This window comes from Piliocolobus tephrosceles, chromosome 7 (genome assembly GCF_002776525.5).
Source record: "Piliocolobus tephrosceles isolate RC106 chromosome 7, ASM277652v3, whole genome shotgun sequence".
In the NCBI taxonomy this organism is placed as follows: Eukaryota; Metazoa; Chordata; class Mammalia; order Primates; family Cercopithecidae; genus Piliocolobus; species Piliocolobus tephrosceles.
The window spans coordinates 69,307,607-69,335,507 of NC_045440.1; the positions used below are offsets into that span (position 1 = coordinate 69,307,607).

General features: G+C 40.1%; 1 protein-coding gene and 1 long non-coding RNA gene across 5 annotated transcripts in view; one reads left to right on the forward strand and one right to left on the reverse strand.

Moving 5' to 3' along the window:
* On the reverse strand, positions 1-27,874 carry LOC111549253. Its single transcript, XR_002733659.2, has 3 exons — positions 27,693-27,874; positions 3,006-3,077; positions 1-1,322 (listed from the first exon to the last, which is right to left on the reverse strand). It is a non-coding gene; the product is annotated as an uncharacterized LOC111549253 (long non-coding RNA).
* The window catches only part of C7H8orf34 (chromosome 7 C8orf34 homolog), a 481,075-nt gene continuing 479,937 nt past the window's right edge, over positions 26,764-27,901 (forward strand). For 2 of the 4 annotated variants that reach the window (XM_023222402.1, XM_023222401.1), the window contains exon 1: positions 26,764-27,725. In XM_023222402.1, coding sequence (XP_023078170.1) covers positions 27,399-27,725 — 327 coding nt within the window. In that variant the 5' untranslated portion in view covers positions 26,764-27,398. The remainder of the gene's footprint in view (positions 27,726-27,901) is intronic. The other 2 variants (XM_023222400.2, XM_023222404.2) reach the window with 2 other exon arrangements.

Sequence of the window (27,901 nt, forward strand, 5' to 3'; positions counted from 1 at the left end):
TGAATAAACAAGCTTTGATATTTTTATTCAATGAAATATGCAGCAATAAAAAGAACCAGCTATTGACATGCAGCAATATGAATAAATCTCAAAAACATTATGTTGAGCAAAGGAAGCTAGTCATAAAATTGTATATACTTCACTACAGTATTTTATTTTTATGAAGTTCTAAAACAGTCAAAGCCAATCAATGATGGAGAAAAATTTGAACAGTAGTTTTCTTGGGGTGTTGGTCAGGATTGGTGATTGAGAAGGGTCACAAAAGATTTCGCTAGGGTGATAGTAATCTTCTATAATGATGGACTTTGAGTTATACAAGTGTACACATTTTTCAGAACTAAGTAAAATGTGTGTGTAAATTAATTGTGTATTAATTGTACATCAAAAGGAAAAAATTAAACATTGAACTCTAGTTAATGGCAGAGCATGTGGAAGGATCTAGGAGAAGCATGCACTTGTTTGCAGTTTACTTTCAAAGGCATACAACAAGTAATATATTAATTCAGGAGTAAATACGTGGAAAAGCAAGAATGTAGGTGCTGGGTGTATATTAGCATTCATGTTAAAATTGTTTCATTTCACCTATATGTTTCAAAAGTTTGATTTAAAAAATTTTGGAAAAACTAAAATGCTACAATCAACAGCTTTACAGAGAAGAGAAAACATATCAAAAAGACAGATAACCAGTGTTGGAGGGGATGTGGAGAAAAGGAAGCCCTTATACATTGGTGGTGGAAATGTAAATTAGCACAGCTATTATGGAAAGTAATATGGAGTTTCCTCAAAATATTAAAAATATTCCAGCCCAATTCCACTTCTGGACATACATCCAAAGAAAATGAAGTGAATTATGTCAAAGCAGTATCTGCACTTCTAAGTTCATTGCAGCTTATTCACAATAGCCAAGATATGGAATCAATCTAAGTGTCCATCAACAGATGAATAGATAAAGAAAATGTAGTATATATACACAATGGAATACTATTCAGCCTTAAAAAAGAAAGAAATCTGGTCATTTGGGACAATATGGATGCATCTGGAGGAAATTATGTTACATGAAATAGGTCAGGCATAGAAAGACAAATACCACATAGAAACAGAGGGCAGGCAGGATTCAGTGGCTCATGCCTGTAATTCCAGCACTTTGGAAGGCTGAGGCAGGAGGATCGCTTGAGTTCAGAAGCTCAGGTGTCATGGAGCATGCCTGTGGTCTCAGCTACTTGGAAAGTTGAGGCAGGAAGATTGCTTAAGCGTGGGAACTTGAGGTTGCAGCAAGCTGCGATCAGGGCACTATACTCCAGCCCGGGCAATGAAGTGAGACTCTGTCTGAAAACGAAACAAGAAATAGAGGTAGAATTATGGTTACCAGGAGCTGAAGGAGGAAGGAGTTGAGGAGATGTTGGTGAACAGATCCAAAGTTTCAGTTAGCAGAAATAAGCAGAGCAGAGCTGTTCTACAACACAGTGAGTAGAATTAACAAGAATGTATTGTATACTTGAAAATTGCTAAGAGAGTAGATTTTAAATGTTCTTTCACTACAAAAGATGGTAAGTATCTGTGGTAATAGATATGTTAATTCACTTGATTAGTCATTCCACAGTGTATACATATATCAAAATAGCATGCTATATGTCATAAATATACACAATTTTTATTTGTCAATTTACAAAAGAAAAAGCAAAATAAATAAGGAATCTTATGACAACAAAATGCCCTCAAATAGTAAAGCCCATCTCCTAAATACATACAAAATCAACAGGAGGATGGAACGTTTAGTTTGAGAAAATCTGCCCAAAAGACAAAGAGATGGAAAAATAGACGAGTGAAGATAAGGAAACAGCATTAGGCAAAAAGATTCAACATCATCTAAGTAGTAATCCAGATAATGAGAATTGAAAAAATGTTTCTGAGGAAATTATCAAAAAATAACAAAAGAAAATGTCCCACAACAGGTATGAAAGAATGTGCTTTCCTAGATTGAAAGGACTATGTGTCTATTATTAGAGTGGACAGCCAGACAGACATGAGCAGGGCAGGAGAAGCCCCCCACCCCACCAGGAATGTCAGGTGACCATCAGGTGCTAGTCAGGTAATTGGTCACTGCTGGATCCAGGGAAAGGCAATCTCCCAATAGATAGAAAACACCTGAAGCTGGTGAGCAGCCGTTTCCCAATAAGATCTCAGGAGTTAGTTGAGTGTGCTCAAGCATGCACACTAAGAGGCATAATGGTAGAGTTTAATTGGCATATAACCTTCCTCCAAGAACACTCTACTGATAAGGGGAAAACACCTCAAGTGAGCATACACACAACCTCCAGTAAACATACTGCTCATGGGCCCCCTCCCAAGTGCTGGCACATACATGTGAACAGCTCACCCCAAGGAAGAATCGGGAAAGAAGAGATGCAAAACCCTGCAAGCATGCCAACATATAAAAAGCCCGAGTCAAGGACTAAATGGCACACTGGAACTCTTGAGTTGCCCAGTGGGCCCTCTTCCAAGTGTACTTTCCTTCCTTTCATTCCTGCTTTAAAACTTTTAAATAAACTTTCGCTCCTGCTCTAAATATTGCCTTGATCTCTTACTCTGACTTACGCTCAGCGGATGAATTCTTTCTTCTGAGTAGGGAAGAATTGAGTTGCTGCAGACCCCTATGGATTCACCTCTGCTAACATAGTTTGGTTCTGTGACTTGGATAAAACTGTGTGGGGTGGGTTTTGTGAGAGCACCAGCTATACTGAGGGAAACTTTGGAGGGAACCCGCTACTAGATGGTTCAATTAGTCTTTCATCCCTATATCCAGGTTGGACAATCAATTTGCCCATCAGGATCATTGTGGATCTCCACCAGTTTCCTCTGGCTTCGTCTTGCCCAGGCATAGTTCACCATCTTTTTTTTCCTAACACGTGTGCTCATGCTCCACCTCCCCAGCATGACAGGAGATACAGACCCATGGTAAACTGGGGGTATTCCCTCAGTAGACTGGAGAGGCTTTGGGATGCCACTTTGGGTGATGAGTGCTCCAGTCTTCACCTTCATTGCCCCAGTGGTCCTGATGTGCAAATTAGGTGTCCAACCTGTGTATAGGAATAAAAGACTAATCAAACCATCTAGTAGCTGGTTCCCTCCCAAGTTTCCCTTAGGATACCTGGTGCTCTCACAAACCCACCCCATGCAGTATCCCAGTCATGGTGAAACTGACCCAGTTGTCCCATAGATAGTTCTTCTTGATAAACATAGGAATTGACACTTTAGGTCTTAAAGCTTAAAACTTATATTTGTTTTATCTGAGTTCCTTCCACAGGACACAACTTTCAGGCCTCTCAAAAAAATATCAAAGAACTGAAAGTCACCAGATCACCACATCCAGACAATCAGATGCCAGGACCCCTCATTTGTCATGATTGCTTCCTTGCCCCTCCCTGGTCCTGTTCTCTTACATTATTACATTTCTTCCTTTCTATATAAACCCCTAGTTTTAGTGGGTCAGGGACATGGAATTAGACTGAGCTCTCATCTCTTCAGCTGCAGCACCTGATGAAAGCCTTCTTCCTTGTCAATAGTTGTCATCTCAGTGCATGGCTTTCTGTGTGGCAAGTAACAGAACCTAGACCGAACCCCTGGTGTTTTGGTAATAACAGCACCAAAGTATGTCAGCAGGGATGAATCCATATTTGTCTGCAGCAACTTGATTCTTGCCTTTTCAGAGGAAATAATTTATCTGAGAACCATAAAGCAAAGTGAGAGACCAAGGCAAGTTTTAGAGCAGGAGTGAAAATTTATTAAAAAGTTTTAGAACAGGAATGAAAGAAAGTTAAGTACACTTGGAAGAGGGCCATGTGGATGACTTGAGAGATCCAAATGTGCCATTTAGTCCTTGACATGGGGTTTTATATGTTGGCATGCTTCCAGGGTTTTATGTCTGTTCTCCCCTGATTCTTCCCTTGGGATGGGCTGTCTGCACGTGCAGCGGCCTGCCAGCACTTGGGAGGCGCCACATGTGCAGTGTGTTTACTGAAGTTCTGCGCATGCTCACTTGAGGTGTTTTTCCCTTACCAGTCAACTGTTCCCAGAGGGAGGTCATATACCAGTTAAACTCTACCTACTGTGCCTCTTAGTGTGCATGCTTGAGCGCAGTCACCCAACTCCTAAGATCTTATCAGGAAGCAGCTGATCACTAGCTTCAGGTGTTTTCTATCTATTGGGAGACAGCTCTTCCTTGGTGCTGGCTGCTACCAATTACGATTTTAGAGAGTTTAACAACCACCTGACTATCATATGATGGTCGCCTGACATTCCTGGTGGCGTGGGGAGGTGGGGGACTCTCTCCTGTCCTGCTCATGTCTGGCTAGCTACCTACTCTAACACTATCACAGTGATTGAGGAAAGATATTACCCCTACCAAGACATTTCAGAACCTTGGGACAGAGATGTTATTTGGAAAGCTTCCAGAGCATGGAGTAGGGGATGGGAGGATGGAGTAGGGCAGAGTGGGGAGGGTGGGGTGAAGAGCGGGTGGAAGCAAGTTGTCAACAAAAACTGGGGATTGGAATGGTGTTACAGCACTATTGTCAAAAGATGATGGAATTATGACTTTCAAATTCTGAATTATTTCCAATTTAGCATTTTATTATCAAATAGTCAAGTGGTGGGATTATAATAAAACATTTTAAAAGATGCAAAAGTCTCAAAAAAAAGATCTTTCATGCACCCTTTGTCAGTAATCTACTGTGATACTCACCTGAAGTAAACTTGTAAACCAAGAAAGAAAGAAATATGAACTGTTTTCTGGGAAACAGGAAATCTGACTTTAGGGTAGAGTGAAGTGAATTCCTGAGATGATGGTGAAAGGAAATCCTAGGATAATGAAGAGAAGCTGGCCCAGGAAGCAAATTTTCCCAATTAGAGCAAGGGTATCCAAGGACTCTAGAAGGATTCTTCTAAGAAACAAAACAATCACATTTGCTTGCTGTTTATGAACAGGTTGTGGGGAGTTTTATTTAGATGAATGGGTGAGAGTTTGGGCAAAAATCAGTGGAAGTTACATAAGAAAGGAATTAAACAAGCAATATGACTTGATTAAAGTGAAGCAACAAAAGTGTTACACAAAAAAATGCTTCCTTCATTAATGAGTGTGTGGTTCAGCTATGGAATATTATATGCAAATCATGATGTCAAATGGAATATTAATCAAAAAATCAATAACTACAGTGGGTGAATATAGGAAAGGGTACATTATAGAACTCAATCCTCATCCTCCATAGTATGAAGTCAGTAGATACTAATATTGAAAAAACTAAGAAACAATACTCTATATTATCATTGAGGAATTTGATAATAAATACCATAAAGATGAATTGAACATCATTTCCTCTGGAGATCACAGATCACGGGTGAAGAAGGAACTAGGGGATGGCTGCTTTTATCATGTCTTATAAAGCTGTTTGACTGCTTAATGAATAAGAAAATAAAATTTAAGCATGTTCTCTATTGTTGAGAAAGAACATTCATTCTTCTAGCTCAAATTGAAACTGTCTTTGCAAAATTATGACAGAAAGAGACATCTGACTCCTTCTTGCTTCGAGCCTTAAGAGATTGGCTGTCTTTGTCCACTTCTGCATGTGGGCCAAGCTAACTTTGGTAGAAATTTAGTTTGTAGTTTAAATGATAATAGCCCTTCCCAAAACTAAACGGTTCTTATAAAACAAATGAAAGACTACCAAATCAGGAGGATAAGAGGGGCTTAAATTCTCAATAATTACCAGCCATTATTCTGGAGGTTATAAGTTTCACACTTTCTCCAGTTAATCCTGCAGATAACATCACTGTTGTAGAACCTAAGATTGGCCTTTTCAGATATCTTTTCAGATTTTTGCAATTCTGACAACAGGACGGCCCCACCTAGACTCACCAACCAGCCTTGTGGCTCCTACCCAAGAACTGACTCAGCACAAGAGGACAGCTTTCATTCCCTTTGATTTTATCTCCAACTCAACCAATCAGCATGCCTCCATCCTAGCCCCCTGCCCACCGAACTATCTTTGAAAAACCCCTAGCCTCCAAGCCTTTGGGAAGATGGATTTGAGTAATAACTCCATTTCCTGTGTGGCACGGCTGGCCTTGCATCAATGAAATTCTTTTTTACTGCAATGCCATGGTCAAAGTGAGTTGATTTTGTGTGTGCAGTAGGGAGGAAGAACCCACTGGGCAGTTACAAAATTCGTGTCTTCAAATATAATAATCTTGATTTTTTTCCAATGGAAAAGTTAAGCCTACTAGTCATAAACTTGTAAGCATAAAGTTAAGTGAAGCAATGTATATTTTATAATAATTTTTTCATGTAAAAAAAACTCAGTGGTATTTTCTGGAACTCTTTCTCCTCAAGGAATTGACTTGAGAGTAGTGAAAATATGAAAAGTACACAAGTAAGTATAGAATAAATTTTTATGGAGTACTGAGTTTATTTAGAAGAAATGAAATGTAAATATGCTATATTGTGTTGTGGATAGATCAAACAAAATATATCAGGGAAATTAGTTGCTACAGGATTGATTTCCATAAAATTCTAGTCTGAGCAGGTCACCGTAAGCAGGTCACCATTACTCTGTCCCATTGCCTACAAAATAAAGCCTAAACTTCTTTCCTTGATGCACGATGCCATCTGTGCTCTACCCTGAACACATATTTCCTAAAGAATTTATTGCCATTCTCCCTTGCTGTACCCTTCAATAGAGTCACAGTGAGATTGCAGCAGTTCCTCATAATCAAAACTCTGTTTCTCTCTCCTCCAGGACTTTTTTTTTTCCTATTATAATTTAAAGAATTCTTTTATCATAAATCATAATGTATCTTAAAATTATTTTATATTTAAATTACATAAAATCAAATTTAAATATATTTATGTCCGTAGTTGAAATTAATCTTAAAATTATTTTATTTTAAAAATTAAAAAGAATTAAAAATCAACTGTTCATTAACTTTACATCTCTTTTTAGCTATAATCTGATTTTTTATCTTTTAGAGATATCTTCTTGAAAGTGAAGTGGCTTCATTGTCTGGGGTAAATACTCAAGGTTCACTGTCTCACACCAAGGGAATCGAGGACACAGACACACAAGAAATGGTTTTAGGAGCAGAGGTTTATTAGACAAAAGAAAGAGAATGGAGAATAGCTCTCTCTCCTGGGAAAGAGAGAGGTGCCCAAGTGAGGCTTCAGTCACGGCAGAGTGCACTGGGTTTTATAGACTGGCTTGAGGAGGTGGTGTCTGATTTATATAGGGCCCAAAGATTGATTGGACCAGGTATGACGTCTTTCTTTCCTTCCTTCCTTTCCTCCCACCCTCCCTTCTTCCTTTCTTCCTTCCATTCTTCTCTCCCTCCCTCTTTCCTTCCTTCCTTCCTTCCTTCTCTTTTTCTCCCTCCCTTCTTCTTTCCTTCCTTCCTTATTTCCCTTCCTCCTTCCCTGTCTCTCTCCCTTCCTTCCTCCCTCGCTCCCTCCCTCCTTCCTTCCTTTCTTTCTGGATTGTGGGGCATTCTATTTCTTTTGTAATAGCACATGAAGAAGCTGGACACCACACCCTAATCTTTTATTATGCAAATGTGTTTTCTACTGGGCTGACACCATGTTTTCTGCTCCTTACTGTACAAATGGTTGGCAAGGAAAAGGGAAGATGGAGCCGCCATGTTGAACATACCTGGCCCCAGGTTAGCCTTTTCCCATTGGCACAGCTGCCAGCATTCACCCGTGCAAGCTTCCAGCATGTTTATCTATGTCTGCAGCTTGATTTTACAGGCTGCTCTTTGTTAGAAAAGAAATTATTTTGAGCCTGCTTTTCATTAAAAGGAAAACCTTACCGAGGACTTCTTTACCCTCACTATCTGCTTAAATAATTTCTTTCTAACTTCTATATCAAAAGGACTGAAAGATGTTTATTAGGTTTAGTTAGGAGGTCTCAGTCCACCTTAGCAAATGCAGTATCAGTGGAGTTCTAGAAAGTTATACAGGTAACAACAGATAAATAAGAAATTAGAGTAAACATATGGAGATATTTCCAGGCTAGCAGTCAGCACACTTCTGTGCAGGGCCAGATTTTAGGTAGGTAGGTTCCCTCTTTCCTTCCCTCCCTTCCTCCCTCCCTTCCCTTCTTCCTTCTCTCTTTCCCTCCTTCCTTCTTTCCTTCCTTCTTTCCTTCTTTCCCTTCCTCCTTCCCTATCTCCTTCCCTCCTTCCTTGCTTTCTTTCTTTCTGGCTTTGTGGGGAATTCTATTTCTTTCGTAATTAGTCAACTCTGCCAGTGTACAGTGAAAACAGCCATGCACAATACATAAATAAACAGCACAGCACGGTTGTGTACCAGTAAAACACAGATCTGGCTCAAAGGATACAGTCTGCTGACCTTTTTTCCTAATGTCACCACATAAGCCTCTTCCACAGGTTACTTAATTGCAGCATAAGCATAAGGGGCACTATCTTCTCCCAGAAGAAGAGATTAGGAAAAAGGAGATCTGGAGCAGAGGTGACATTGGAAAACACGCTTAAGCCCAATAAATAAGCCAAGTGAGCACAAAGTAATACTATAGTAATGCTAAAATCACAGAGTTAAAAATCTAGTCAAATTCTCTAATTCTATAGTTGCCAAAACCAAGGCCCGGAGACAAATGTGGCAAAGACACACCTGGGCCACAGTAGGTGCTCAACACATTTTTGATGAATTATTAACTTGCTCAAGGCTGTATCCGTAATGACAAGCACACTTAAGAATATAATTCAGGTTTTGAGATTCATATGTAGAGTATTATTTTCATTCTGACAGGTCAGCATCACAGGGAAAGTATTTCCCACGTGTATGAGGTAGCATGATTATTAACAGCACAGGCTGTTATGCTGTGCTTAACAAACAGCCCCAAATAACCTTTTTCTTTTCTATGTAATCTACATACCTATAGGGGGTGGGTGAGGACTCCCCTGATTTTAGTCTTCCAGGGATGCAGATGAAGGAGATACTATCTCCACCTGTCCATCTGCAATCACTACTGCAGATAAAGAGCATAATTGAAAGGTCTTGCTCCCACAATCAAATGTTCCGCCCTGGAATTGACACATAACACATCCTCCCACAAACCACAGGCCAGAACTAGCCATATCCCTATACCTGATTTAAAAAGGCCACGATCCCAGGCCAGGTGGCTCATGCCTGTAATGCCAGCTGCCAGGGAGGCTGAGGCAGGAGAATTGCTTGAACTCCGGAGGTGAATGCAGAGGTTGCAGTGAGCCAAGATGGCACTTCTGTACTCCAGCCTGGGCAACAGAGTGAGACGCCATCTAAATAAATAAATAAATAAATAAATAATAAAAGGTCCAGGACTCACAAGGTTCTTCTGTGCCTAGAATAATAGTGAAACCAAGTATTTCTGAATCCCGAATGCTGTGTGGTAGAAATGAAACTGCCTTTGCAAAAGTTACAACAGCAAGAAAATTAAGGCGGTGGAGGAGATCTGTTCTAGCCAACCCCCATCTTGCCTTTAGCATTCAAACCGCCCTTAAATATTCCTGGGCTTGGGCCAAGCTAACTGTGGGAGATGTTTAGTTTATAGCTTAAGTGATAATAGCCTTTCCTCAAAATTCAGCCACCTTGTAAAGCTAGTGAGAGATCACCAGGCCAGGAGGATTAGAGGGCCCTGAATTCTGCTAAGGTGTAGACATAAATGATTGCCAGCCATTATTCAGGAGGTCACAAGATATGCAACGTCCCCAATTAGTCCTGCAGATAGCATCACTATTGTAAAACTTAAAATTGGCTTTCTGAGATGTCTTTTCAGGTTTTCTGCACCTGTAATGACCAATGGCTCCACTGAGACCCACCAGTCAGTCCTGTGGCCTCACCCAGAAACCCACTCAGTGCAAGAGAACAGCTTCTACTCTCCATGATTTAGCTCTGTCCCATCCAATCAACCCTCATACCTTAGCCTGCTGCCCACCAAAGTATCTTTGAAAAACCCCAACCTCCAAACCTTCGAAGAGATTGATTTGAGTAATACACGTGACATGGCCAGCTTCACGTCAATTAAACTCTACCTTTATTGCAATGCCATGATCTCTGTGAATTGATTTCATTTGTGCAGTGAGCAAGGCGAACCTTTGGGGCAGTTACAGAAAAAGTATAGAAAAAGAGGTTGATAGATCCACCACATAAATCAAAACAGATTTCTGTTTTGTTCCGTAAGAGTTTTCTTTTTTCTCTCCATGAAGAAACAGAGTAACGCTCCCCACCCCTCTGTAAAACTGTAAGTGAGGTCCAAAAGTTTAGTCAAGGAAAATGACTAAACATGTTTGCAAAAAAACATATTTTTTTCAAGGCAGAGTCTCACTTTGTTCCCCAGGCTGGAGTGAAATGGCATGATGTCAGCTCACTGCAACTTCTGCCTACAAGGCTCAAAAGAGTCTCCTGCCTCAGCCTCCTGAGTAGCTGGGATTACAGGTGTGCACCACCACACCTGGCTTTTATTTATTTATTTTTTGTTTGAATTTTTAGTAGAGAAGGGGTTTCACCATGTTAGCTAGGCTGGTCTCAAACTCCTGACCTCAAATGATCGGCCACCTGGGCATCCCAAAGTGCTGGGATTAGCGTGAGCCACCACACCCGGCACAGTTTGCAAACCATTTTTGCAAACAAAATTTTCTAGTCAGTTTTCCAGGTATGGTGTGAAAAAAGAAAGAAAATGATATTTATTAAACTTGCATATTATTAGAATAATGTCCATCTCTCTGTGTATGAGAAAGTCCAAAACAGTCATGAGGTAATCACTTTGTCCACCACAGCCCCAGGAAGATAACTGAACTTGGCCTTCCTGGTTTGAGAATGGGTGTTGGCTGAGAAGGGAACTAACTGCTTATCATGTTACATCTAAATTCATATTATTGTGAGGCATTATCAGGTTTGCTGTATGGGCTGTGTAGTGAACCTTAATAAGTTCATTTCAGTTTAAATAAAGTATATTGTAGGCCTGGGAAGAACAAAATATTAAGGTGTGTATGGCATGAAAGGGTGGAAAGAGAATAATGACAATATATGACACAATAGCAGAATAAACAGTGTCATATGGATTCTTTTCTAATATTCCATTCTTGTGATGGCTCAGATCCCTGAAGCATGGGATTCTCACAGCCTGGACATCCTCGAATATGGAAATTGCCTACTCTAGACAAAAAGAAAGCTTTTTGCAATATTTTGCCCCATTCACCTCTTTGAACCCAGAGGAGCAGCGGGGCACATGTGGCGAGCACAGAGTTTCTATGACTGAAGCACAGAGCTGGGAGGAGTAAGAGAGAGAAGAGGCTCCTTGGGCAGCACCCTGCCACTGGCAACTGGACGCCACCAGGTTATGAGGAAGAACAAGTCTGCATTTCTCTTGTCCTTCTTCCTCATATTTATTCATTTCTCCCTCTTTACATTCCCAACACCCTTGCTTCCAGGTTGTATAACAGCTTGGTTTGAGCAGGGAATTCTTTCCATCATGGAAGGAATTTTCTGCAATGGACACCAGCCATTTTGCTGGTATTCAAAAGGACACAGAGATGTTTTTAGGTAAAAGCAATTTATCATTAGAATCATTAAACGTGAAAAGTAGTGCTATGTTACCAACCTTAGATCGCTGATGCTGGGGATTGAAGGAAAAATCATTACTAAAATATTCACAGAATATATAATATAGGTCATACAAAAATTTATGTCTAATATTCATGATACCATTTTATTCATGCATCAATTGATTACATAGCACATGCTGTGTGTCAGATACAATTCTAAGCATTTTTATCACTAGTAACTCTTTGAATCCTTACACCAACCCTATTGAATAGGTACTGTTGCCATCATCCTCATCTTGCATATGAAGAAACTGAGGCCCAGAGAGATGAAGTATACTTCCCAAAGTCAAAGAGAGTTGGGAGTTGGATCCATACAACCTGGCCACAGAGTCCTTACCATTAATTGTTATGCCATGCTGGAGTAATGGTGACTAATGAACACCTGGGAAGAGAGTTCCATAGCTCATTGTAGCTGCTAATTTGCTTCCACTTACTTCATGGTATCCAAAATTTGGGGAGTGTTTAAAGAGTGGTCACATGCTGAAAACACTGGTAGGGATTTAAGAGCCTGGCAGTACAGATAAGTTGAAAACCCTCCAGTTACCAACACCAAGAATTGCTCAACAAATTATAACTAACATCCTTATAAATGCAGGGCTGAATTGCTAAGAAAAGCAGAAAAATTGCCTTGGGCCAGAAATGAAGAAGAAACTAAAAATCAGGACAGTGAACTGCAGAGCTGACACTGTGTCTGCCCTGGGATCTTTATTGCTCTAAGTAACATAGGTGCTGAAACTTAATACCGGTGTACAGATGGAGAGAATTGGGACTGAGACCTGCATCTTCTAGAGTGTTCTTTCTTTGGTATGAGGATTTGGGCAACAGAAACCCTCAAAAGTTGTGGGAAGAATGATAAATTTATTCAACTGCTTTGAAAAGCAATGTGACAATGCCTGATGAATTTGAATATGTCCATCTTTATGACCAAGCAATTCCTTTGGCAGATTAATACCCCAGAGAAATTCTAGGCCATGCAAAAATTCAGACATGAACAATAATTGTATTGCAGCATTGTTTGCATTAGTAAAAACTTGGAACAGGAGAATGGATAAATGAGTTGTGTTCTAATCACACAATGGAAGATGCAGAGCAGTGAAAATCAATGTACCGCAGACATGTATCATCAGGGATAATTCTCAAAGTTTCACTTTCATGGAAAAAGCAAGACAAGCTGCAGGATATTTGCAACATTGAGCTGTAGAGGTGAAAAGCATGTGATATCTTTCTTCACTCCTCATAAAGGTCCCAGCCAACACTGCTATAACAAAAGACAACAGGAGAAAAGCACACAAAAAAAATGACTTAAAGCTTTATGTGACATGAAAGCCTTTGGAATGAAGATCCAAAGATACAGGAAAAAATATCCATTTTTATGCTTAGGTTGAATGAAGAATGAATAGCTGTATAGAAACGTTATTGGAAAAATGGGTGTGATCCAGTAGACTGAGATGAGAAAACCCAGCAAGCCCTGTCCAGATTCCTCCTGGCCTCTCGGTGGCATTCCCTCCACCTGGGTATGGAGCAAGAACCCTCTACAATAGGAATCTTATGACCTATTATCAGACAAGGGTAGGTCAGAGAATTCCTTTATGGCCAGCGCCTAGAAAGAAAGGTAGGAGGGGAGAAGGTTAGCTTTGTATTCCTTGTAGGTTATTCCTTGTATTCATGGCTGACTTGGGCAATAGGGGTTCTAGTTTCTGTGACCTGCCTTGGGGAAGAGGAATTCTGGTTTCTGTGATTTGCTTCCAGGGAGACTCAGGGGTGAGAGGTAGGAGGGCAGGAGAAGGTCAGAGTGACCTTGGTCCTGAGACTGCTTCTGAGCCTCTTCAGATGTCCTTTAGATCAGTAGTCCCCCACCTTCTTGGGACCAGGGACTGGTTTTGTGGAAGACAATTTTTCCATGGACTGGGGAGGGGGTGGTTTCAGGATAATTCAAGCGCATTACACTTATTGTGCATTTTATTTCTATGATTATTACATTGCAATATATAATAAAATAAGTATACAACTCACCATAATGTAGAATCAGTGGGATCCCTGAGCTTGTTTTCCTGCAACCAGACGGTCCCATCTAGGGGTGATGGGAGACAGTGACAGATCGTCAGGCATTAGATTCTCATAAGAAGCTTGCAAACCTACATGCTTCCGCACGTGCCGTTTATAATAGGGTTTACGTTCCTATGAGAATCTAATGCTGCCACTGATCTGACAGGAGGCAGAGCTCAAGCGGCAATGCAAGTGATGGGGAGTGGCTATAAATACAGGTGAAGCTTTGCTTGCTTACTGCGGGTCACCTCCTCCTGTGAGGCGCGATTACTAACAGGTCATGGGCTGGTGCTGGTCTGTCGCCTGGGGGTTGGGGCCCCTGCTTTACTGGAGTATCGTTTTTTGAACCCCAACAAAGTCTAATTCTGAACTGTAGAGGATCAGAAACAATTTTTTAAAAATGTAATCCTTAACCTCAAGAAAGGAAGAAAGAACAAAACAAAAAGGACTTTTAATTACTCCTCTCAAAAATGAAAGCAACACCAGTATTGGAGATGTAATTGGCTTCCCTTTGGCCCAGCTCCCACTCTGCACACAGGCAGACACTCAACACAGAGCCCATGCATAGCAAGAAAGACAGAAGGAGTTCTTACAGAATATTTCCCAAATACAGGTGGGAAGTAAACTAAGACAAAAATTACACAAAATTTTATTTATCTGTCTTGTTTATTTCACCAAAATTCAAATCAACTCAGCATAGCTCTCTTTCTCTTCCCAGTGCATTTTTGACTCTTTCTGGTCTCATCCAGTGTCTCCTTTTCTGAAGCCACACAGATGCACATAGCTCCAAACTAATGCGTAGTTATTAAACTACCCTTTGCTTTCAAACTTGCATTTTTGCTCCATTTTGTGGCTCACTAAATGAAAGTTCCTTTTTGAAATCTTTTTATAATTGTATGTGTGTGTGTGTGTTTCATAACAACCTATTTTTTTCACAGTTAAAAAAAAAAATCCAGGATCCAAGAGGATCTTAGAATCAACAAAAGTTAACAATTACTGTTGATTCTTTTTTTTTTTTTTTTTTTTTTTTGTTGAGACAGGGTCTCACCCTGTCTCCCAGACTGAAGTGCAGTGGCACAATCATGGCTCACTGGAGCCTCGACCTCCTGGGTTCATGTGATCCTTCCACATAAGCCTCCTGAGTAGCTGGGACCGCAGGTGTGCATCTCTACGACTGGCTAAATCTTTCTTTTATGTGTAGACAAAAGCTTGCTATGTTGCCCAGGCTGGTCTCAAACTCCTGGGATCAAGCAATCCTCCCACCTCGGCCTCCCAAACTGCTGGGATTATAGTTATGAGCCATCATGCCCATCCTTGTTAATTCTTAAAATGACATCTTTATTGAGATATACTTCACATACCAGACAAGTCACCTATTTAAAGTGTACAATTGAATAGCTTTTACTGTATTCACAGAGTTGTTCAACCATCAGCAAAATAAATTTTAGAACATTTTCATCACACCAAACAGAAACTGTAAGCCCATTGGTAGTCATGTCCATTCCTCCACCCTGTTACTGTCCTGCCCTCACACCTGTCACCCTGTGACATCTTCCTGCCTTCCTATCAGCCCTAGGCAACCACTAATCTACTTTCTGTGTCTATAGACTTGCCTATTGTGGTTATTTTATATCAATGGAATCATACAATATGTGGTGTTTTGTGACTGGTTTCTTTCACTTGGTATAATGTTTCCAAGGTTCATCCATGGTATAGCATGTATCGGCACTACATTCATTTTTATCACCAAATGATATTTCGTTATATGGACATACCACATTTTATATAGCCTTTTATCAGGTGACAGACATTTGGGTATTTGGATTGTTTTCACTTTTTGGCTGTTATGAATATTGCTGCTACCAACACTCATGTATAAATTGTGATGTGGTCACGCATTTTCATTTTTCTTGGGTATAAACCTAGAGGTGAAATTGCTGGATCACTAAATTAGTCTACATTTAACCTTTTGAGAACCTGCCAGACTTTTTCAAAGCACTTCCACCAGCAGTTTATGAGAGTTCTAGTTTTTGGACACTTTGCCAGTGCCGTCTTTTTTATTATGTAGAGCTCTCCTAGTGAGTGTGAAATGGGATCACATTGTGGTTTTGATCTGCATTTCCCTAATGGATAATGGTGTTAGGCATGCATTTATGTGTTTATTGGCCATGTGTATGTCTTCTTTGGAGAAATAACTATTCAGCCACATTGACATTTTTTAATTGGGCCATTTGTCATTTTTATTATTGAGTGATAAGAGTTATTTATATATTGGAGACACAAGTTCCTTATCAGATACATGATTTGAAAATATTTTCTCCCATTTTTTGATTTTCTTTTCACTTTCTTAATGGTGTTCTTTGCCTGAAAAGGTGTTTATTTTGATGATATCCAATTTATCTATGTTTTTGTCATTTGTTCTTTTGGTGTCATATCTAAGAAAATGCTATTTAACCCAATGTCACCATGATGTATGCCTCTGTTTTCCTATAAAAGAGTTATAGCTTTAGCTCTTAGATTTAAGTCTTTGATCCATTTTGAGTTAATTTTTGTATCTAGTGTGAGGTACAGGTTCAATTTCATTCTTTTACATGTAGATATCCAGTTGTCTCAGCACGATTTGATGAAAATATTATTCTTTCTCTATTGAATTGTCTTGATACTCATATCTAAAATCATTTGACCATACATGTGAGACTTTATTTCTAGACTCTCAATTCTATTCCATCGATATATATGTCTGTCCCTATGCCAGTACCACACTGCTTTGATTGCTACAGAACTTGGTAGTAAGTTTTGAAATTGGAAGTGTGAGTCTTCCAATTTTGTTCAAGATTGTTTTGGTTATTCTGGGTCTTTTGCATTTCCATATGATTTCAGGATTAGCTTGCCAATTTCTGCAAAAAAATCCAGTTGGAATTTTGAGGAGAATTGTATTAAATATGTAGATCAAGTTGGGGAGCATTGCCATCTTAACAATAGTAAGTCTTCCAATTCATGAACACAGAATATCTTTCAATTTATCTTTTTTTTTGAGACAGAGTCTTGCTCTGTCGCCCAGGCTGTAGTGCAGTAGCACAATCTCGGCTCACTGTAGCCTCTGCCTCCCGGTTTAAGTGATTGTCCCGCACCAGCCTCCCAAGTAGCTGGGACTACAGGTGCCTGCCACCACACAGGGCTACATTTTATCTTTCATTTAGATCTTCTTTCATTTATTTTACCAATGTTTTGTAGTTTTCAGAGAATAAGTTTTATACTACTTTTTTTTTTTTTTTTTTTTTTTTGAGACAAGATGTTACTCTGTTGCCCAGGCTGGAGTGCTGTGGTACAAACATGGCTCACTGCAACCTTGACCTTCCAGGCTCAGGCGATCCTCCCACCTCAGCACTGTGCCTTGTCCCCTTCACCCTTCCTCATCCCCCACCTCCCCATGCCCGCTCCCAGGTAGCTGGGACGCCAGGAATGCCCTACCACACCTGACTAATTTTTTGTAGAGACAGGGCTTTGCCACGTTGTCTGGTCTGATCTTGAACTCCTGATCTCAAGCAATCTTCCTGTCTTGGCCTTCCAGATTGCTGGGATTACAGTCATAAACCACCGCATCTGGTCCATACTACTTTTGTTAAATATATTTCTAAGCTTTTCACTTCTTTTTGATGCTGTTGTAAATAGAATCATTTTTTTAATTTTATGGGTTTTTTTGTTCATTGAATATGTATAGAGATACAGTTGCTTTTTGCATGTTATCTTCTATCCTGCAACTTTTCTAAACTCCTTTATTGGATCCAATAGTTTTTTCTTTTTTTTGGTGGATTTTTTAGGATTATATATACACAAGATCATGACATTTGCAAATAGAGATAGTTTAACTTCTTCCTTTGCAATCAGGATGATTTTTACTTCCTTTTCTTGCCTAATTGCCCTGGCTAGAACCTCTAATACAATGTTGAATAGAAGTGGTAAGATGTCATTTTATGTCCCGTCCTGCAGGACAGTCGAACAGTCCCTGGAAGGGGGAGTGGGAATGGAGGAGACAAGAAAACACGAGAAATGGAGACAAGACAAATAGCCTGATCAAGTCTCGTTTAATAATGGTGATGCGATGCCTTATATAGGCTGGCAGGGGAAGAGGTTGGGCCAGGGCGGTGACGGGTGGGGGGCCGGTCTTCTCAAATTACAATTGCGCATGCGCCGTGGGTTTGTAATTTTCCCGGGCGCGGGATTGCACCTGCGCCATAGGCTGCATATCTTTCTGGGCGCGAAAAGGTCGGCGCGCGCGGGAAAGGTTTGGGCGCGCGCGGGAAAGGTTTAGGCGCCCGCGGGAAAGGTTTTAGGCGCGCGCGGGAACAGGTTATAATGAAGAACCCGGAAATGTGCCATTTTGTCTCCGCTTTGCGGAGATCAAGCAACAGAGGTCGGCTAACTCCGGGCCTTATGGCTCCGGACAATTTTAAGCCTGTGTTTCTCCCAGATTATTTTCTTGTTTATGATTTGTTGTAAGGTAGTAAAATAAAAGAGCTTTGTCTTCTTTTCTTAGGAGCAGTAAAAGAAGAATGAGTGTGGCAAACCACACACTGCTCTACAGCCACTGTCTGAGAAAAGTTAAAAGAGAGAAAGAGTAAATGGTTACCATGAGCAACAGGAAAGCAAGGAAAGCAAACAGGGGCTCTGGCTCCTCTTTCAGAAACCAGAGGAGTGCAGAGACTGGTTGAGCCTGAAGTGTGGTCTTGAGAATTAACAATATGAAAGTTTGTGCCAGTTCCTTTTTAAAGGGTAAAGCTGATTCTTTCTACAATATGCACCAACTTATACAGGATTACCACACAACCAAGGGTGTTTAGATTGCAGAAGTTTGGCCGGAGAAAAAACATCATTAAAAACCCTCAAACTTTTGTTGGCTGTTTTTATATAATCCATGCACATCAAAAATCAAATTCATCAATACTGGGTATTAAATGATCTTAATTATAAGAATATATGTTTTTTTAAACTAGGCTTAGGAAGTTTGTGATATATTAATGTCTTTTTATTGAGTTTGGAAATAAATATGTATCATCAATTTTAAATGTATTGGGATATCAACAATTACTTTCAAGCTAGATTTTTTTTTCCATTTTTCTTCTCATTTTTTTGATATTGGCATTTGAAGGCCATCAGCTTATTAAATAATAACCTTTTATTCAACTGGTCATTTAAATCTCTAATTTTTCTTAAGTGACAGAATGGTGAAATGGAAGCTATTTTAGACTAGAGATAAGACAAATGAGAGAGTCAGATGTTTTTGTGGCCAGACTTTGCTTCCCTTTAAATTGGGGGAAAGGAAGAGGAGGAAATGTGAATAACTTCTGAAATATCTTCCAATGTAGTCAACAATGAATGACATAGGTAATATTTACTGAGCATTTACTCCTCGGTAGGCATTGAGCTACGTGTTGACATATTCTCAAGCAAACCTCACAACAACTCTTTGGTAGAGGCCTGTCAGTATTGTTTAATTCTCTGTCAGAGAGAAATGAAGCTTAGAGAGGAACTTGCCAAAATTCAAAGCTGGTATGTACTAGAACCAGGATTCAAATCTATGGAAGTCTATTCTGTGTTCTTTTATGTAATGGTTACTCATCGGTGGGCCCTAATTTATATGGGTAGGCTCTAGTAGCCTAGCATCTGACCCTGGGATGATTGAGGCAGAGGAATATTGTCTCCTGGAGTGTGCAGGTCAGATAGACGAGATGTGACCCTGGACTGGGTTTATATACTTTTTTCATCAAAGACGATGCTTTCTGAGTTCTTTGTTGTCTCTAAGAATTGACTGGCTCTGGAAGGGGCAGTCTCCGTAGCCAGAAAGGTTTTAAGATATTAAAACATTATATTCCAGAGTCTGTAAGTTTTAAGTATTCTCCAATATCACTTCTTGTATTCTAAAAACAATTGTCAGTAAGAAATTAGTAACAACAAGTATATTACAACGTGCAAACACCTTTTCATGTTGTTGAAATGTATGAGATTGATCAGTTGCATTACGAGTCCATTAAACATCATTATTAACTATGCTTCTAGATGCAAATACCTTTGAATGTAAAAACATTACAACAATAATATAAAGAAATTGAAGTGTTACTGGATCCTGACAAAGGGTCTCTCCTTGACCATACTTTAGTCAGGCTCCTCTTAATACTCTTCTCAACTTGACTTCAACTTTTGGGCTGCTTTGTCCATCTTTACATTGCCCAGCTTTAACAAAAATTCTGCTAAATTGGTTTAGTCACAATCCCCCGCTTATCCCGAATGTTTCCTCTTAAAAATTTTTCATCCAATGACTTCTACTCTTCATTTTGGCTATGAAGTCTCACGTTTTCTTGTGTTTTGAACTGAGCCCAATCTCTGTCCCTTACTGCAAAACCCCATAGCAGTAGTCCCCATACTTACTGCAATGGTCCTGAGTAAAATCTACTTTACATTTTAACAAGTGTCATGAATAATGTATTTTAAACGTATTCAAAACCGTAACAATTGAAACTGGCCCTGTGTAATAAAATAACAAATATTTTGGAATCAGACTGATTTGGATTTGAATTTTGGCTTTTCCATCAACTCGTTTGGTGTGTTATTGAATGCTATTGACCTCAGTTTCTCGTCTGTGAAATGCAGAGTGAATTGTAGGCAATCATGGGTCACACACTTGTCAGCAAGTAACTGACCCATATTTCAATCTCAAGTTTCACACCAAAGCCAGTTCAGCTGTTTTAGAGAAAATTACATTCCAAGTGAGATAAAAATGTCAAAGGGCACCTAAATATCACCACAAGTTCTGAACAAATGCAAAGAAAGATAATTTGTTTTGGGGACCAGAGAGAGCACACTTTAGAAAACTTTTATCATATATTTCATTCCATGAGACGCCATTCTGTTGCTGCCTAATTTTAATTTATCATTGGAGGGAGACTATTTTGAAATTAAATATCAGTGAAATGTATAAGATTTGTCGTATTTCCTTGTCCTGTTTGAATCCTGAAATATTCTTACTGTCATTGCTTTATTAAAGACACGTGTTTAATATGATGTCATTTTATTGAAATGTAGATTGAAAAGAGAAAAAAATGATTTTCTTTTGATAATACTTCTGGCAAATCACATCACATGAGTCAATATACATTGAGAGTAGAAAATAACTATCCTAAGATATATAAAATCTTGGGTTTGGTGGCAATGATTTGATATAAAAATATGCCTGGAACATGAAGTGTCAAGGGTAAGCTATTACAGACAAAAGAATGTTAGAATATTTTTTAGAAATTGAATGTAGCAGAAAACATTTTTCATCAACTTCAGTAGGAAACTCAGTTTGTCTTTAGACATCACAATTGTGCACAAATATTTCAGGCTTAGGTTGCAAGATAAGTGAAACTTCCTTTAAAAAAGACAGGAAGGAAGGAATAAAGGAAGAGAAGGAAAAATAAAAAGACAAAAATGACAAATTGAAGAGGAGAGGCTCAGAGAAAGACATAAAGACAAATCAATGCTGTTATCTTACTGAAACATTTACTACATTTAAGTACTTCAAAAATAGGATTTTTTTAAACAAAATTAATTATACTTCATTATGCATATATAAAAGGAACTTAAGTATAAATGACTGGGAGAACTTGATTATGCCTCTGAGTTACTTAATAAATTACCAGTATTTAATTCATTCATTCTTTCTTTAATTTGTTTATTCTTCTATCTCTCCACTCATTCATCCATTCATTCATTGAATATTTGGTTTCCTAATCCTCCTAGACAAAGCTAGTAAGTTTAGTTCCTGGTTTTTATGACCCCATCATAAATCTTTTGTGACAGATATATAATAAGTAAGTGTATTTCCCTGACCTTTGTGAAAACTTAGCGTATCCTTAGACATCACAAAATTATCTGTCTCCCAGGACTGAGACCATCTGAGGGTTGAGGGGTGGGTTTTATCTATAGGTAATGGGCTAACAACATCTGCTTTGAAAGAAGAGGTTTGCTGACTACTTTAAGTATTATAGTTTCCAGGGTGTTTTTGCAGAAAGCTAAGTCATCCTTCTATTTTATTTTATTGTTAAAATTTAAATTTCCTCTAGGTAATGGTGGTTCCACTAATTGTGCTAAAAGTACCTTTAACCCTTAGTGCAGAGGTTGTTGTGATGCACTTCATTATGACCAAGCATTAGCTGGCATTTACAGAGATCTGAGTCTGAGAAATAGGTCCCATGTTGCTTATTCCTTGATAGTGAGACTAGAGCAATAGTACATCCTGTCCTAGGCAGAGTGTCGGGCTCCCTAGGGTGCACACCAAGTAGCATTGTTTTGCCTTACGACATCATCCTTTGTTTGCTTAGTTGCTCTTATTTCCTCCTTCTTTTTAATAAATTCAGTATCATGTTACAGTATCCTGTAACAGTTTTCATGGCTCAAGGTTTGTATTTTTCCTTCCAACAAAGACTCTTGAAAAATCAAGACAATATGCTCTCAGAAATTATAAGCAAAAAGTGTATCAGGGATAACAGACTATGGTCAATTAATATCAAGGGTATCTATATAGTCTGATATCTACAGACTTCTTTTAAATGATTCATAACAACAAAAATTAACGTGTTATAAAACATATTGACATAAAGTCTTTTAGATGGAGATTGCTTACATACAGTCCACATATTACAAAATTAAAAAATAAATACTAAAACGTAATAAGTAAAGGTAGAAATTAAAGAGATAGAAATGTAATTGCAGAAGGCTGAATGGCAGGATTTCACAAGCTGGCACTATTATTTGAGCTGTCAGTTTAGTAGATCCAGTAAGTTGATATTTTCTACACAGTTAGAATCAGGGCAAGGCTCATTGCCTCATGCCTGTAATCCCAGCACTTTGGGAGGCCGAGGCAGGAAGATCACTTGAGGCCAGGAGTTCGAGACCAGCCTGGGCAATATGGTGAAATCCTGTATCTACAAAAAATACAAAAATTAGCTAGGTTTGGTGATATGCACCTATAGTCCCAGCTACTCAGGAGGCTGAGGTGGGAGGATTGCAAGAGCCTGGGATGTCGAGGCTGCAGTGAACTATAATCGTACCACTGCACTCCAGCCTGGGGGACAGAGTGAGACTCTGTCTCGAAAAAGAAAAAAAAAAAATCAGTTCCAAGGTGGTTGATTAGCTATTATTCAAACTCACAAGAGACAACATATTCATTTAGTATGGAGCCAGAAAGTTACCCTGCTATCTGCTACCCATACTACTTCCTTTCCCATACCCACACACTGGGGAAGTCGAACTAGTCATCAAAACGCAGCTTGCTCAGAACTAATGCAAAGCAAAGGGAAGTGGTACTCTTGCAACCTTGGTAGTGGGGATTTGGGAGTTTAATACACCATTGGGGTTCAAGATACCCTGCTACTTACTAGCTATGACCTTGGGCAAGTTACTTACCTGGTAAGCGTCTCAGTTTCCTCATCTAAAAAAATGGGGATAATAGTAGTACCTACTTCATGATGTTGTTTTGAGAATTAAATGAGTTGAGGGAGTGTATAAAGTGCTGTTATCAATACCTAGTACATAGTAAATGCTGTATGTGAGTCCGTTTGCATTAGTTGTGAGAGGCATTTCGGGCAAAAGTGAAGAAAACTAACTCTCTATGTGCACCTCCCTTTTACGGCCAGATTATTCATGTGTGCTGGGTTCCTTGGAAAGATAATTTTCCCTTTTTGTTACAAAGTGGCAAGGTGAAAGAGAAACAGAAAGAGGATAAGTATGCTTCAGGGATAGAAGTCTAAATTCAAGAATTCCATATAGAACATTCTGCTCTCTGACTTCAACATTTAATTAATTTCAATGGATTACATTGCTAATACTTCCTAACTGGGTCAACTGGACTTCACCATTGTTCCCTCATCTCTCTGAAACCTATCTGTGTAAGGAGCTGTGGAAGGTGTCTTACAAATGGAGTTGGACAATGGCTTTAGTGCATTCTATAAATTGGATTCTGTACATCTGTAAATTATGCTGACAGGCACTTCTATAACACAATGAGGTCAAAACAGTCTCACTGAAAATGGCCTTTTCATACTGTATTCAAGCCAAAAACGGGGAAAGGATCATAAAGGTACCATGGCATATGTGCAGAAAAAAAAGTTGATAAATGTAATCCAAGACAAATGTTACCTTTCAGCCAATATTAAAGGGACTATGTAACACAAATCTTAAAACATACAGTAATAGGATCTTAATTAAAGATATTTTATGAAGAACCTAACTATGTGAAAATATACTGTGTTGCACACTGTAAAGTATAAGAAAATTATTAAGATACAGTTCATGATTTTAGAGAGTTTGCAGTTTAAAGGAGGGACCAAAATATGCATGCAATTGACTAAAGGAAACAAAACAGAATATAAATGCCATGATTCAGAGGCAAAGTTTAGACTGAAAGAACATAGCTGGATTGAATTGATATTCTAAAAATCAATTCATTCATTTAAGTGATGTTTCTGGAGTATGTACCATGTGCCAAGTCATGAGACATAGCTGTTCCCACAAAGGGGTGCTAATATCTATAAACTCAAAATTTTGACTAGTTTCCAGGTTACAGGGTAGAGAGGGGAAATAGCTTCAGCTTTAGAGTTAGAAAAACCTGAACTAAAACCTTGCCCTACCAATGATGAATTGGGTGACTTGGGTAAATAATTTGTCATCGCTTAGCTTCATGTTAGAAATCATAGTGTCATCTTTGATTTCCTCCTCTAACCTCATCCTTCATTTAGTTAATGAACACATTAGTCCTTAACTATGTCTGGAATCCATCCCATCCTCTTTAACCCTACATCTTAAGTCCTAACAATAACTCCATCATTTGTTACAGATTCTGTAGCCTAACGAATCACTTCTCATTATCAACAAGATGTAAGTCTATTGTTCTTAACAAGGCATTTAAGACTTTCAATGAGCTGAACTCTGCTTACATTTTTAACCTCACATGATAATAATACTCCTCCACATGTACTTTACATATCTTTAACTAACAGCCTGTTGTGTGTCTCTGTGCCTCTGTACATGCTATCTTTTTTATTTTTTTAAGATATGGAATCTTGCTTTGTTTAGGCTGGAGTGCCGTGGTGCAATTACTGCAACCTCAAACTCCTGGGCTCAGCAGATCCTCCTACCTCAGCCTCGTGAGTAGCTGAGACCACTATTTTATTTTAATAGAGACGAGGTCTTGCTATCCTGCCCAGGCTGCTCCCAAATTACTGGGCTCAAGTGATCCTCCTGTCTTGGTTTACCAAAGTGCTGGGATTACAGGTGTCAGCCACCATGCCCAGCATCTAATGCCATTATTTATATATGTACTGATTGCCTCAACAAGACTAAGCAACTGAGGACAAAGATAAAGCCTTTCACCTTTGAATTCTCAGTCTTAACATAATGCCTGCCATTGAGGAGCTATGCAATAAATATTTATTGTAGTAATGAAGTCATGTTTAGGGATAAGTAGAAAGAACCAAGAAGTGCTTTATGAAGGAGGTAATATTTAATGTTGAATTTGAAAAGCTTTGAAAATATTCCCTGAATTTTAAATGTGCAATTTGGAGATGCTCAGAGTTTTAACATACATAAGTGAGTGTGCATATCCTCATGATGCTCTTCTTTCTTTGTCTCTCTGTTTCTCTCTTTCTTCCTTTCTTTCTTTTCACTGAGTCTTATTGTATGGCCCAGCCTAGAGCAGTGGCACACTCATAGTTCACTGCAGCTTCGAACTCCTGGGCTCAAGGATCCTGCTGCCTCAGTTTACCCAGCAGCTGGAACTATAAGTGTGCACCACTATGCCCAGCTAATTAAAAATATTGTTTTAGAAATGGGGTCTTTTTATGTTGCCCAGTCTCGAATTGCTGGCCTAAAGTGATCCTTCCACTAAATTGGGATTACAGACATGAGCCTCTACACTTGGCTTAATTCTCTCTTTAAAACACATACATTTTGCCAGCTGAAGCTTTGTCTCTTCTATTCAAAGTCCTAAGTGCAATAGTCTGAGCATGGTGAAGACTTAATAAGTATCTTTATTTCATTTAAAGAGGCATCCTCCTGATGCCTCTTTAAAGAAAAAGACTCTTGATTTCAGGAAGGGTACCATCTTAGTACCTTATGTGGTATCAAAAATAGTAGGCTTTTTAGCTGGGTGATAGATGGCCTTCCTTATGGCTCTACACTATACCTTTTAGCAAACAGAAATGTTGGTATTCCCTCTGTTATTTAATTTATCCTGGACATATTAAAAAATACGTAAGTAAATATATCTTCGAACCACAATGGAAAGCATGAGGCAACCCTGGGCACCTCACTGTTGTTTAATTTAACTCTCCCTAGGCAGATCATATGAGTCCGATTGTAAAAGTATTAATGTGGCATCTTTCCACCCTGGATCACGTCCGTTTCAGGTTATCAGGGATGGTTAAGCTCCTAGCTATTCTAGCAGATTTCTCATATCTTAATATATGAAATTAACAATAGTTCCTGGGATATTCCACTATTATCTAACTATTACATGTTTCCACATATTTAAAATATGGAAGGAAAGCATGAACACCAATAAAGAAACTATGAGTAACAGAAATTCAGAACACAGTGAAGAAAGAAAGAAAATATATACTGCTGCAGTCAGCTTTTAGGAAAACTATTTCCATCATTCCGAACATTCATATTTATTAAAAATAAATCTAATTTTGGCAGCACATCATGATTAGGAGCCAGGGAAATTGTCACTGGGACCTCAGTGTTGTGTTTCACAAGAAAGAGCTCTGTGGGGAAGCCTGGGCTATCTGCAAATCTTCGACTCTGAAATCCCTGCATAATAAGAAAGGTATTGGCTAAATTTGAGCAGCTCACGCAGTATCTAGAGGAAACATTGTTAAGCGGGATAGTGTGGCGTCTGAGATGCAGTTATAGGTATACAGACATGACTCAAGGAGTGGATTAGGAAGGCCAACTTTGGAGGGGAGGGCTGGCTCGCTCATTTCTCTTCTCCCTGTCAAATGCTGAAGGGCTCGTTCCAGCCTTGGAGCGCCTGCACTTCGGGAGTTTTCAGCTGGGTTCTCAGGCTGCATTCACCCGTCGACTTGCTCCAGGCCAAGCCAGATTTTGAAAAGGAAGGCAACTTCTTTTTTCGCGGCAAACCTTTGAACCCGCACTTGCCTCACAACTCTGCCCTTCTCATCCCCTGCGCTAGTGTAGGCAGGGCAGAAGGTGCTGAGGAGAGGCTCAGAAGGGGCGGTGGGGACGATCCCCTTTCGAACTGCATTTGTAGCTGCCAAGGAGTAGCCAACAAGCACCAGATTTATGTGCACTTTGAAAGAAGCACCTTCACCATTGGCTTTTTAAGCGGCGCTGTCGCTAGGGAGCGGCTGGTAGAGCGAGCAGCCTCGGGGAGAAGCCCGGGCTGTTTGTTCCCGTCACCTGGGAGAGCAGGCACACACAGTCGCGCGCGCACGGACACACACACACGCACGCACAGACGCTGGTGGCGAGTTCGAGCCCCGCGTCCCCTGTCCGCCCGCGTGCGCCCCTCGGCACGGCTCGCCTCCCGCCCCCTGATTCCTGCTGCTGCAGCCCAGAGGAGAAAGGAACCTCTGCCTCGAATTTCCCCACTGCGCCGGGCGCTGCGGCGAGCGGCGAGGGTGGGCGCGAGGCGGAGAACGCGATGAATGAGTTCTCCCCTAGCCTCGGAGTTGTCTGAGTTGGCGGCGCTGCGCCCAGGCTTCCGGCTCTCAGCGCCCCACGCGCGCGTGGCTCCCCGGGCTGCCACTCACGGCCGCGGCCGGGGCCGAGCCAGCCACGCAGGGCAGCCGAGGCTCCGGAGCTCCTGTCCCGGCCCCAGTCCGGGTAAAAGGAGGGTTGTCCCCAGCGGAGGCGCACAGCCGCGCGTTCTCCCCGCACTCTCTCCGCGGTCCCATCTGTTCCCCATGGCGTCTCATCCGCAAACCCGGATCCAGGCTTACCTGGAGAAGAACAAGATCGGTCCCCTGTTTGAGGTAAGGCGTTGTGGAGGAGGGCAGTCCCGTTGTCTTTAGGGGAAGGGGTGCAGTAATGAAAACAGAACACCCCCCACCCCATCCCTCCCAGGGAAGGAGTGCTTGAGAACGAACGCGCGGGAGAGGGCGCCCTGGGGTTCACTGGCATTTACTCTGTCCCGGCCAGGTGTCCTGGA